Genomic DNA, 13,404 nt, shown 5'->3' on the forward strand with positions numbered 1-13,404 from the left:
TGTTTCCTTGGATACAATGATACATGATGAATTTTTCAAGTTTTAATCATATTGAAATGGCCTTTAAGGGATTACGTGGTTTAGCCAAGTCCACAGTAGCAAGAAGGCATCAAAACTGCTGAGACAGCTGCATAACAATCCCAGAGCTTGATACTAATAGCAAGCGTTCATACTGCTGGTTCTACGTATTTGGTGCAAATACAGAGAATTTTTGGACAAAAAGAACTTCTGAGTAATTCCTGCATCTATTTTTTTTTTTTTTTTTACAACATGCAATTGGTATTCTCTTTTCGCTTCGGTGGGACATTCATTTTTCCAGCCTGACTCCATCAAGAATGAATCCTCACTCACACTCCAAACTGTCCACATGGCTGAGCCCTTCGGGAATAAGATAATATTTTCAGAAACTAGCTACTGATTAAGGTCAGTGATGGTGCAACAAAATACACTGGGATGTTCTGTTCATCTCCACAGAAGCAGAGAAGAAAGAGAATCACTTAAATAGGAAAAAGCGGGATCTTTTAAAAATTGTTCTTGCTTGTTAGTTTGTTTTCCTTAAAGAATGAGTTCATCAGATAAGTTTCCACAGCAGAGAATGGGAGCATGCTAACTCCTCGGATTTTGTTTACAAATATCTCGTCACGTGTCTGTTCTCCTCCCCTCAACGGTGCATCCACCCCAGCCCCTCCGTGTGATTCTGGCTGAGCGGTGAGGAAAATCATGTCGAAACCAATTCCCCTGCAGAGACTCAACTCACACAGCTGTTGCTCATCACCGTTCGCCTTCCCCAAAGGAATTTCCTTTTAAAGTAAGGTGAAAATCTTAAAAAATTTCCAATGTTCTTAGCTGAGTTTAGCCCTCCAAAAAGATGATGAGAGGACACAGAGAAATCTGAACTAGAACAGATCAACTGTTGATGGCTTGCGTTTCTTTTGGGAAGAAAATGAAACTTAAAGAAGATGCCATTCAAGATTCCATCTCTTCCATTCAAACGATGAACTGTGTGATTTAAACCGAGCCCCTTTCCAAACCAGCAGCCCAGAAAAGACATTATTGTCGTCTTAAAAACAGCATTGGGCAGGGACCTCTGAGTCATAAAAACGAGCAAAGAAACTTCAAAACTTTATGAATAAATATTCTTGATGTATACTTGTTACATAGGCAAACACACAGCCCATTTATTGTAAACTGTAGTGAAGATACATATATACTTGGAGATAAAATCCTATACGTTCTTTTTTTTTTAAATTGTTATGTGTATCCCTTGAGGGGGAACCAGGACCCTGCCCCAAGGCTGCACTATTCTTTTTTTTTTTTTTTAACATCTTTATTGGAGTATAATTGCTTTACAATAGTGTCTTAGTTTCTGCTTTACAACAAAGTGAATCAGTTATACATATACATATGTCCCCATATCTCTTCCCTCTTGCGTCTCCCTCCCTCCCACCCTCCCTATCCCACCCCTCTAGGTGGTCACAAAGCACCGAGCTGATCTTTTAAAAAATAGCATCACAGGTTGAACTACTGTGCATACCTGCAGGCTTTCAGGAGAGGCTCTGTAGGCGGGAAGATCTGGGTGAGAGTCGTGTAGCAGGGAATGGCCACGGCATTGTAGAATCCGAGCTACCTCAGCGCAAAAACCACGGACAAGAAACACAACTGCAGATTAGCAATTCTAGTAGCACTATATTCCTCAAGTGAATTTTCTACTTCTCAAGCCTACCTAAAAAACTAAATGTTCTGGTTTTGCTAAGTAATCTTTGGCTCAAGGATCACTACTGCAGATTACAGTTAAAAATTCATTAAAATACAGTCACAAAATAAAACATAAAAATTTAAAACATAAAAAGAAGTTAATCTAAAACCCAAGTACAATATTCAATGGGATTCTATTTATAGATCAGTTATAATTCAGGTCCTATTTTTATCTCTGGTCAAATTTAGTACTTTAAGTGTTAAGCATTTCAAAGTCAAATCCGCTATTCTTCTACATGGGTGACTCTTCGCCAACTCAATATTCAGGAATCACCCACTGTTGGGTGTCTTGTTTGTTACTCTTAGCTTTGGTACCTCATTTGGTTTACTGATATTTTCTTCATCTCCTCCCTCCCTTTTTTTGACCTACGACAAATCTCACTGACTTTATCATAGCCCTCTCAGGTAACAGCTCTCTCAATATGTCAGAATTTAAAGTTTTTGATACTTTAAAAAATATATTAAAGATTTTATTAGGAATTATTCTGGGCCACTGTGCACATAAGTGATGCTGGCCCCGACTGGCCTTTGAAGGCCACATGGAAAAGAGCTGCTGGATGATTAACCAGAGAACACAGACTGTCTGGCTACAAATAACTGCCCTAATGGTTGACAACATGTACAAGATAAAACTGGCTCCTTAGGTAAAGTGATTGGCAAACCATGGCTTACCAGTTTCTTAACTGAATTTCGGTGAGAGACACCAAGGAATAAAGAAGTGTCAAATCTACTTGGCTCCTTTCTGCTTTCTCCTGTTGTAAAGTCTATCACCATAGTCATCTTGCTAGAATAAATGCATTTCCATTTTTAACTTTACAGTTCATGCACAGACTTTCTTATGTCAATATTTAGCAGATGCCATGGAGCAGAAGGTCTCGAGAAAGAGACTAATTATTGGGAAGTAGAGTCTTTTATTTTATTTTATTTTATTATTATTATTATTTTTTTGTGGTGCGCGGGCCTCTCACTGCTGTGGCCTCTCCCGTTGTGGAGCACAGGCTCCGGACGCACAGGCTCAGCGGCCATGGCTCACGGGCCCAGCCGCTCCGTGGCACGTGGGATCTTCCCGGACCGGGGCACGAACCCGCGTCCCCTGCATCGGCAGGCGGACTCTCAACCACTGCGCCACGAGGGAAGCCCAAGAGTCTTTTATTTTTATGGCAAAGAATAATTTCATAGTAATCTCAAGTCAGAAGCAATATATTTGGTAAAATACTAGCTGATCACAGAAGTATTTTATTTAAAATTCTCTAATACTATAACTGGATCTGGAATTTTGGCAGAAACATACAACTCTTAATGAAATAACATGAGAACAAAGTTCATTCCCTGACGACATCTTCAGTTCTCTTATGTACCCTATTGGGATTACTGCTCATCTATTTACAAGGAAAAGCTAACATCATCAGCTCCCTGTCTTATCCATATAACAAGATAAATTCCAAACGAATTAACAAATTAAATATAAAGTGATGAAATCAAAAAATAACTGAAGAAAATATAGGCAAACGTTTATATAATCTCAGGGTGGGACAGGGCTTTTACAATGTGACATGAAAAGCAGGCACAAGACAGGAAAGAATAACCACTGTGATTACCTATATGGGAAAGTTCCACAAACAATGTTAAAATAAAACTAAACTGCAAAATCCACCTGCAACATGCATGGTAGGCATGTCAGTACACAGTCAGCAGAGGAGGAAAGTGAGCCTCCTGCTAGAAGAACTGGTTAAGGATACGAACGAGCAAACTGCTCCCCAGAGGCAATGATGGCGAGAAAATCACGCCACCTCTTGCTGGGCTGTGCCCTCCAAGAGCTGTGGACAAGCTTAAACTTTTGTATTAAGAGTTAATAACTTTAAATAAATAAAGTAGGAAGATTTGAGAACTTATCCAAAACCTTCATCTTGTGAATTTTCTGAAATGTTTTCTAAACTGAATTTTACATTATATTTATTTGTCCATAACTAACATCCTTATTATGACGTTAGAAGATTGAGAGTTTAAAAAGACCACAATCAAAGGACTATGTCACACCACACACGCACACATGCAAAACTGACAAGGCACAGAGAGCTCTCGAAACATCAAAAATTAACATATATTATGTAGTAAGACCTGAAAAGAGAATAATTAGTGCCAGTTTATGGTAAGACAAAACTCAAAATGTACTAAAATATATGCATTATTTGTTAGGAAAAGTGGACCTAATCAAAATCTATAATGTTATTCTCCAAAAAATATCTTTGTACACTTGATGACAAAATATTTTCTGCTTCTTAAAAATACCAACAATTCAAATTCATCCATCCCCTCTATTTCAAGTAAGAAAAGAAAGCCTGCAATTGACTGCAATTTCATCCGTAGAAGAGGTGGTGATGACAAGGCTAGCTGTGAATCCTTTAAATCCAACTAGCATTTCCCATTCGTGGTCTTACTATCCTCCAAGTCCGTCTAAATGGAGATTTCAGGTGGTTCCAGGTCCTGTAAGACCGCATATGCTTTTTACTCATGTCCGCTGTTAACAGCCGCTGCAAATGACTGGACTTTAGAGCACAATTCATACCTGGCCTTGCGGGACTTCGTCCTTCTTGTCTCTGTCCATCATGGGAATAGGCTGTATTCCCAGCTTCTTCATTTCATCACCCTGGGAGAAACAGGGGGAAACGAGGCGCTCTCAATTATATAAACTGTTATAAAACTTTGGTATTAATGAGTTGTTCCCTTTTTTCGTTAAGTTTCTTCAAAATGAATAATGTTGCTGCTTAATGACCCAAACAAATGTCAGAATAATAAAAAATGTAATGTATTATTGCAGGCTTTTATCCTGATATTCCTCTCCTTTACTGAATTACCAGAAACCTAGCCATCTCTTCTGGTTTCATTTTGTAGAAGTTAGTGAAAGTTAGTAATAAGAGGAGATAAATGTGTGAGGAGGAACACAAGAACAAAATGTGAAATAACCTCAAGGTCTTTATCTCACTTCTTCAGATGATTTTTCACATGCAATGCACTGGGTGAAGCTAGGCTTTAAAGAGGAATATTGATACATCAATAATAAACAACAGTCTACTAAAACATGTCAGTAAAGATACAGTATAACTGGCTAGACATCAGCATAAAGGTTAAAAATTATAGATGTTTATTAAAGATGTATGATATCACAGGCTCTAGGCTAGGCAACTTGCAATATTATTTCACTTAATCTTCATGAAATACTATGAGTTAGATATTATTATCCCCATTTTATAGATTTTTAAAATTATCTTACTGTTTTAATTTATTTTTTAAGGTTAAAGATTGTTAAAACTTTTTCCTGAATACCTCACACTCTTCCCTCTTCCCTCACATTTCTTTTTTTTTAAAAAATTTTATTTATTTAGTTAGTTAGTTTTGGCTGTGTTGGGTCTTCGTTTCTGTGCGAGGGCTTTCTCTAGTTGTGGCAAGAGGGGGCCACTCTTCATCGCGGTGTGCGGGCGTCTCACTGTTGCGGCCTCTCTTGCCGCGGAGCACGGGCTCCGGACGCGCAGGCTCAGTAGTTGTGGCTCACGGGCTTAGTTGCTCCACGGCATGTGGGATCCTCCCAGTCCAGGGCTCGAACCCGTGTCCCCTGCATTGGCAGGCAGATTCTCAACCACTGAGCCACCAGGGAAGCCCCCTCACATTTCTTAATTATTTTATTTTAATTATGCTTGTTTTCAGAAATCCAAAGCACAGAACAACTAAAACCACCCTGAATTTGCTAAGATAAGGTCTAGAGACAAATTACTATAACCCTTGTTAAGAATGTTTGTGTACAGGACAAAGACACTTGCCGTGACTACGTAAAGGCACTTGAGGTATAGAGTTTGCTCCGGTGTTGTTGCTTTCAATATGAACAGCAGTCGTTCTCAAGCTTTCTTTCTTTTCTGTCCTAAGTGAATGAAAATAACTAGGCCCCTTGCTCAAGGATTTCACAAGCCCAATATATAAAGAGATTTTAAATACGCAGTGATTGGAATATGTACCCGAATAAGGATTGATGCTGACGAGGAAAACAAGGGGACACCGTGCACCGTGTGTGTGCAGGAGCACAGGGGTGTCTGGGGCTCAGGGGAGAGGGGTTGCAGGGGGGCGGGAGGGAGCCCCAGGCAGATGAAACTGCACAGCATGGTCAGGGACCCAGAGGACAGAGGGGCTGAAACGTGGGAGAGCCTGGAGAGGCAGAGGGCTTGCTGCATCAAGTGCGCGATTTTCATCCTTATCATGGCAGCGTGGAGAGACGGCAGATGGGAGGTGGGGTACTGACGTAAACAGAATTAAAGTCCTCCTGAACCGGCAAGTGTGGCCACGGAAGCACAGAGATGAGTCAGACAACTGGCCTGAGGGCTCAGCCTCAGTACTAAGGCAAGGATTTCATCTCAAGCAACATGACACCAGAGACTAGATACTCTTAATCACTGTTACACTGATTCTAAAAGATAGAGGCAAGGAACCCAGTTAAATGTTGCAGTAAGCCTGGCGGGACCTGGTGAAGCTCTGAAGGGATGGGAGAGAGTGAGGGGCTGAGGTGAGGAGCGTGGACTTTATGGACGTCTAGGAGATCAACCGGCAAGACTCGGCGATTACAGTGCTGTTTCCACCTCGGGACTGTGAACTCCCTGCAGACGTCACCTATGAGCATACTGGCGGCTAATCGCTCCCTGTGGACTGTTGAACCAACGGGCGATAGAAAGGGAAAACACCTACACGTCTCTCGCATTTCAATTCGTATTTTAGAATACAAATATAGTTGTTATGGTATGAAGTATGTCACAGTTAAATCAATAAAAGTATTTGCAAAACAATAAGCTAGCTTCAGACAAGTTTTCTTACGTGGTATTTATAGGTTAATTCTAGGTTACTACTTTTAGACACACATGCAAATTAAGTTGACTGTGATAATAAAGTCAAACATTACAGCTTAGACATGTACATCTAAAAACAATCTTCCTGAGTCTGATAGTAACTAGATTTTGACACACACACACAATAAAATAAAGGAAAAAAAAAAACCATGCAAGAGGATGCCTGCACAATGTATGCATTGTGTATTTGAGAAATAACACCATGAGTATATTCAACTCAAGGCCTGTGGTCCTCACCCAACAAAAATTCTTCACTTTACAATTATAAGACAGATCAGTGGGCTTCCCTGGTGGCGCAGTGGTTGAGAGTCCACCTGCCAATGCAGGGGACACGAGTTCGTGCCCCGCCGGGAAGATCCCACGTGCCGCGGAGCGGCTGGGCCCGTGAGCCGTGGCCGCTGAGCCTGTGTGTCCGGAGCCTGTGCTCCGCAACGGGAGAGGCCACAAAAAAAAAAAAAAAAAAAAAAAAAAAGACAGATCAACATTATAGACTATTTCTACTAATCGTTAGCTGAATAATTTACTGTTTTTTACTTTTTACATCCATTCGTCTACATGGATGAGATTTATGGTTTGAACCATCAACTACCGAACTTTTTGTCCTCCAAATTTACTTTTACTTCTTCAGAACAAATGAGGTGCACAAACACTTTACAGTTTTTCTTTCCATAATCTTTGAATATGCAGGGGTCTAAGTATTTGTGGATTCATTTGAATAAGAGAATTATATTCTACTTACTCATGGCAAATCAAGAAGTAAACACGTTTCTGATAATTTGGATAATTCAGTCTAGAAAAGGTATTCATGGAAGTAATTCACGTGGTTGTTTCACATGTCAGCAATTCATGGATTAACATCCCACATATTCTACAGAACTCCTAATGCGCAGCTGAATTGACCATCGGGTATATTTACAGAGTCTCAGCTTCTATGGCACAACGTGATTAGTCTCTCGGATCTCTAGCTGCAGGCACATAAAGCCTGTGATACTGTGGGTCCCTCTTGGTACGTTTTCCAGTGGCTGCCATAAAGGAGATGGCCTAATATGGTTTATTGGATGGATGACAAAAGATTGGCTATTAAATAAGGAAAACTGTTGCACTACTGTTCAGGGAATCAGTTCCTGAACTATTTCAGTGGAGATCAGAGAATTTACACACATATTCAAGTCAGATGTAACAGAATGACTGTTCTTACTTCATACCTGTAAAAATGCTAAACAATAGCTTTTTGTTTGTTTGTTTGGTTGGTTTTTTTTGCGGTACGCGGGCCTCTCACTGTTGTGGCCTCTCCCGTTGCGGAGCACAGGCTCCGGATGCGCAGGCTCAGTGGCCATGGCTCACGGGCCCAGCCGCTCCGCGGCATGTGGGATCTTCCCGGACCGGGGCACGAACCCGCGTCCCCTGCATCGGCAGGCGGACTCTCAACCGCTACACCACCAGGGAAGCCCTAAACAATAGTTTTTTTAAGTAACTAGCAACATGAGCAACTAAGATACTGTTACTAAATTATCCTTATATTTAATTTCTTCCCAATTGTTTCTCATTTCTTGATATTATCTATGTTCATATAAAAATCAAGGACATACCTCAGCCCAGAATTCTGCATATATATCGTTTGCCGTCAGTTTTGTTACTGGCCACAGCTTTGTCACAGAACAAAGATCACAGGCAGTCATCATCAAACCAATGACACGGTCTCTAGAACACAATAATATAAAACTGGTCACTGCAGCATTTGCAAATTTATAAGAACAACTGGAAAGACTTCTGTATTTTCAGGAATGAGTGAGGCCTAAAGTGGGCATCGCTTCATGATGGGGGAACGGTAGCATTACAGAGCAGATACAACCAACAGGCAAGGACATTAAGAATTAAAGAACAGTGTAGCTTTAATTGTAAGAACATCAGTCACTTCTGTCCCTAGTTCCACGAAGAGTATATCCTGTGTTCCTGCTGCCCCGTTGTTACTATCGAAATAAAATATTCTGTGGGCATGGCCCTGATACCATCTAAATCCCCTGCTATATTTTACTGCTGCAAACCAGATTTTGACTTTCATGGAATTTTGGAAATTTAGAGTGAGAAGAAACCTTGAAGAAAAAAGTCCCTATCCCTTCATTTTATATAAGGAAAATCTGAGGTGCAAATAAATGAAATGAGTTTTTCAAGGTGTAACTGGCTCAAGACAAGGCCAGAGTAGATGTAGATTTCCAGAATTCTCTCCCATCTCCACGCTTGCTGAGAAATGTGAGGTCGCCAAACACTTTACAAGCTCCAACTTCCCAACTGAAAGTTTTCTTTTCAATTGCTTTGCACTCACAACGATGTGTTCTAGGTCTGATTTTTTTTATTCTAAATATGGTTTAGTTTAATATTTCCTCTTGGAGAAAGATAACAATTTCTTAAAAGAATTCAAACAGACATATCCCCTATAATGTTAATGCATCTAGTCTAGTGACATGCGGTTATCCTAAATGAAGTCTACACTTAATGGTGGCACTAAGTACTAGTTATTAAGAGGTTTTAATATTACTGACACTAACTTTTACAAAGCAAATTACATAATAATAAAAGGCAAATTATCGAGAAAGACACAAAACCACATAACAAGTGAGAAGATGTCATAATTCCAGCTCCTACCTAAATTCTAATGCGTCTGAGGACCCCACAGCTGCTCAAGGCTGCCTTATTTCCTGGAGGCGCACAGACAATCCCCATCCGTGGGCACAGTACTCCCTGGGTCCTGAGCCTGCCCACCGGGCCCACTGCATAGTAAGAGCATCTGTCTGTCGCGGGGGCAGAGTCTCTGATTTAGCGGTGTCCCCAAAGCAGGTTCCTTTCATGTCAATCACTCGTAAGGTTCTTTCATTTCCCATCAGCCAATTTCGTTTAGCCCATTGGCCTAATTAAATAGTATCTTCTACAACTTTACTTTTCATTACATGTCCAAAGGGTATCATGTCTCTAACAGGGAAGACTAGATAACTTTAAAAACGTCAATGAGACTTAATGTCCCCTTCCTGTGACCCCCAAACAAATGCCATGTGAAGATGCAAATCCCTTAAAATGATCAGGAAACCCCATGGTTTCTTGATGAGGTCGTTTCCTAAGCACTTTGTGGTTTAAAAGAAGAATATTTATTTCTGGATTTGGGCTTCTAAAGCAACAAGTATATTATCTGTTTGCTCAACAGATGAATTCATTTAAACAGAAATAGAACATGAAAAAAACCCTATTATTTTGTTAACAAATAATTATTTCATGAGATAGAAATAATTCAATCTCATTCGATCTATATTGACACAAAAAAATCAGCATTTATTTCTTTTGGCTACATATTGTAATAAGCTTTATCTCAAAAAAGATTTCTTACCTCATAAATCTATGAAAAACTGTTAATAGAACCGGGCACTGGAAAGCTGGAGCCACAGCTTTCTCACTGGATGTGATTCCGTAGGTAGCATTGCCACTACCGGGGTTGAAAAGCTCATAACCTAGTTATCCTTTAGATGTCACTATCAAAATTACTTAGACAAAACAATTTAAGAGTATTGTACTGTTAACCAAACAAGTAAAAAATAAGACAGATAAGAACATTTGTACTAAATGCCTTTAATAAATAAAAATTACTCATTTTTGACTCTCCATGACACATCAGCTGGATGGTCATGGTTTTCCAGAAATATTAACCTGAATTGGAATTGTTTTCTTTCTTTCTCAGTGGAATATAGACCTAATGGTATAGAGACCTAATTCGTAATGCGTTCCAAGAACCAACTGTGAAAGGGATGGAGTCTCTGCCAAGTGTGCTCTTGGTTTGACCTTGCACAGCCTCCTGACTAAGAGCACGACACGATGCCTCTACCACAGATGCTTCCTACGGGCATAATTTCGGGGGGGGGGGAGGGTGACCACATTCATTTATTCCAGAAAGTTTTGAATGCCTGTATGTATCAGGCACCGCGAAAATAATAAACAAAATACGCACTGCTCTTGTAGAACTAATGTTCCAACGGGGAGAAGTAGAAAATAAGGTAAAGATTTTCACTCAACAAGTCTATATAAAAAATATTTTAGGGGACTTCCCTGGTGGTGCAGGGAAGATAAGACTCCACGCTCCCCATGCAGGGGGCCCGGGTTTGATCCCCGGTCAGGGAACTAGATCCCGCATGCGCGCCGCAACTAAGAGTTCACGTGCCGCAACTGAGGAGCCCACGTGCCACCACTAAGGCCCAGTGCAAACAGACAAACAAATAGATAAATAAATATTTTAAGAGAGGCAAAAATATGAAGATGAGAGAGAGAGTCCAGCAGAGATGGCGGTGTGCGTACGAGTCCTAACATGGCAACAGGTGAGGTGTGCCGGGGGAACAGCGAGAAAGCCAGCCTGGCAGAGACGCAGGAGCGAGGAGGTGCCAGGCCGCTGCTAAGTCTCCAGACAAGACAGGACCAAGTCTGACGGCGAGATGCCGGCCGCTGTGAGCAGAAGAGCAACATGACACACTCTTAAAGGGATCCCTCAGCTCTGCCCAGAGGAGGATGAACTGTAGCATTGTAGGGGGAGGGAGGTTGCCGAGAGGCCGTTTAGGAGAACACACGGCAGTCCAGATGCGCGAGGGCGGCAGCTTGAATTAAGGGGACAGTAGTGGAGACAAAGAAAGGAGGAGGGTTTGAGTCGTTATCGGCAGAGCCAAGCTGGAATACGTTACCATCCACAGGAGTTACAATGAGAGACGTCTCTCTCCCTGTCCTTCCCTCCTCCCTTCTCCCCACCCCCCAGCATCATCCCAGACCGGGTCGAGCAGCTTGAAACCCAGCACGTGTCACAGGCGAGCAGAGGTTCCGACCTGAAGGCGAGCGCCTCTCGCCAGCGCGTCCGTCTGCCTTCCCAGAGCCACAGCCTATTTTAAAATTCTCTTCCCACATCCCACGACCATAGCATCACAGAACTTTACAAATGGGAGAGGAAAGAAACCACACAGCCTGCAGGATTTCAGGTGAGTTACGGGTGGCCGAAAAGGAAGCCCCAGCTCTCCCTCACTGCACCCTCCCCTGCCCCCCTCATCCCATGCCACAGACTCTGTAAAGTTAGTTAGCCGAGGATACGATGTCCTCTTGGAAGAGAAGTAGAGCCACGCAGGTGAACCATACAAGCAGCTTTATAAAAGATTTCGGGTAGCACTGTGAAGATAAACAAAGAATGAATTCTCCTATGAGCATTATTACAATTTCTCACTTCTGTGAAGAACTGGAATTCAAAAAGACTGAAAGGCTGGCTGGATTTCCACAGTGAGCTGGAAATATGTAATATTCAGTACCTCTGATTCTCTACTCTCACTGTTTACTAGGCTCTGACCTCATTGCAACCTCCCGCATACCAACTAAGTCTTTAAGTGAGAGAAAAATTTAGAAACATAGCCCAGCTGTAAAACACAGTAACTTTAATACCTACTTCAATACAAGGTTCTATATCAGCCAGGATCCTGACATGAGACAGATGACACACACCCAGGAGAATTGGAGGACTGACTGAACGGACTATTCGCATGGCCTGGAGGGAAACCAAGGAATAGTAAGGCACTGAGGGCCAGTGATAGCGGTCAGGTTCCCACCCTGGGCCTGGAGGGACAAAGGACAGCTAGCAAGGGCCTCAGGTCTTGCCCCCAGAGGCGCTATTAAACCGGGGACCCACAGGGAAGAAACGAGGGCAAGGAACACACCAACTCTTCTCTCCTCCTGCCCTCTGATCTCGTGTCAGCGCCACCCGTGGCTGAGTCCAGATGGCAGATGGAGGGAGAGCAAGGGAGCCGGGTGACTCGCCCCTGTGGGTCAAAGTGGGACACGAGCTGAGTGGATCTGGGGGCCGAAAGGAGGCCGCCCGGCACTTGGGAGTAGCCCAGAGGGGGAGCTAAAAAGCTGTTGTTCACACAGAAAAACACATTCGAAATCTGAACCACTGACATATTAAATTGCACGGAAATAGAAAAATGAATTTAAAGCCAACATTTCTACTAATCTAAGGAAATCTATGCCATTAGGCTTTGCGGATCCAGCACAAGATTGTCACCAATACAACAGAAAAAAAAAAGAAAACAAACGCACGTCCTGCTTATCTTCGAGTGTGCATATGGAAAGAGCTGATCAAAGACCAGACTTCTATCAGGAGGCATCTTAACTGTAACTGTTAGAGCAGGTCAGTAAAGTGGCGTGTCAAGTGGTTAAATAAAAGCAAGAGCTTGGGGGTGTGCACGTGGATGCTTCCCTTAGAAACTGTCATCTCGCCTTCTTTGAATCCCTTTGCTTTATTTTAAAATTAGGTCATACACAGCACGTGAAAAGAGACTAGGTTAAATCCTTTTTCCCTTAAATTATCATTTTAATGATTTTTTTTTTCTTGTTTTAAAACTTGTCTTCAAGGAATTTTAAATCACTGTACTGGGTAACTTAAATCATGTCTATAAAAACTACTGTACTTCTCTCATAATATGACCTATTTTGGTTAATTCATTAAACATTAAACTGAACTAAGGGTGCTGTAGATTCTGAGAATATTATTTGAACAGGTGCAGAACCAAAATCATAGATAAGATTTTAGAATCTTACTGTTTCCAAAGACACAGATAATAACTCTTTAATAGAAACATCAGCATGATATAGTGATGATCTCACTCAATAAACTTTAAGTTCTCAATTCTTCTTTTTGTGGAACCCTGTGTTGCTTTTTGAAAAACACCATTAAGAAGAGAGGAAACGAAATGAT

At 41.5% G+C, this 13,404-nt stretch overlaps 1 protein-coding gene across 6 annotated transcripts in view; it reads right to left on the reverse strand.

Annotated features, from left to right (window-relative positions):
* Window positions 1-13,404, reverse strand: part of PDE10A (phosphodiesterase 10A) — a 566,819-nt gene that overhangs the window by 7,651 nt on the left and 545,764 nt on the right. For all 6 annotated transcript variants that reach the window (XM_067011128.1, XM_067011129.1, XM_067011132.1 and 3 more), the window contains 3 exons: window positions 8,231-8,342; window positions 4,322-4,402; window positions 1,535-1,623 (listed from right to left, as the gene is read on the reverse strand). In XM_067011128.1, coding sequence (XP_066867229.1) covers window positions 1,535-1,623; window positions 4,322-4,402; window positions 8,231-8,342 — 282 coding nt within the window. The remainder of the gene's footprint in view (window positions 1-1,534; window positions 1,624-4,321; window positions 4,403-8,230; window positions 8,343-13,404) is intronic.

The sequence above is a fragment of the Kogia breviceps genome, chromosome 13, assembly GCF_026419965.1.
Source record: "Kogia breviceps isolate mKogBre1 chromosome 13, mKogBre1 haplotype 1, whole genome shotgun sequence".
Lineage (NCBI taxonomy): Eukaryota > Metazoa > Chordata > Mammalia > Artiodactyla > Physeteridae > Kogia > Kogia breviceps.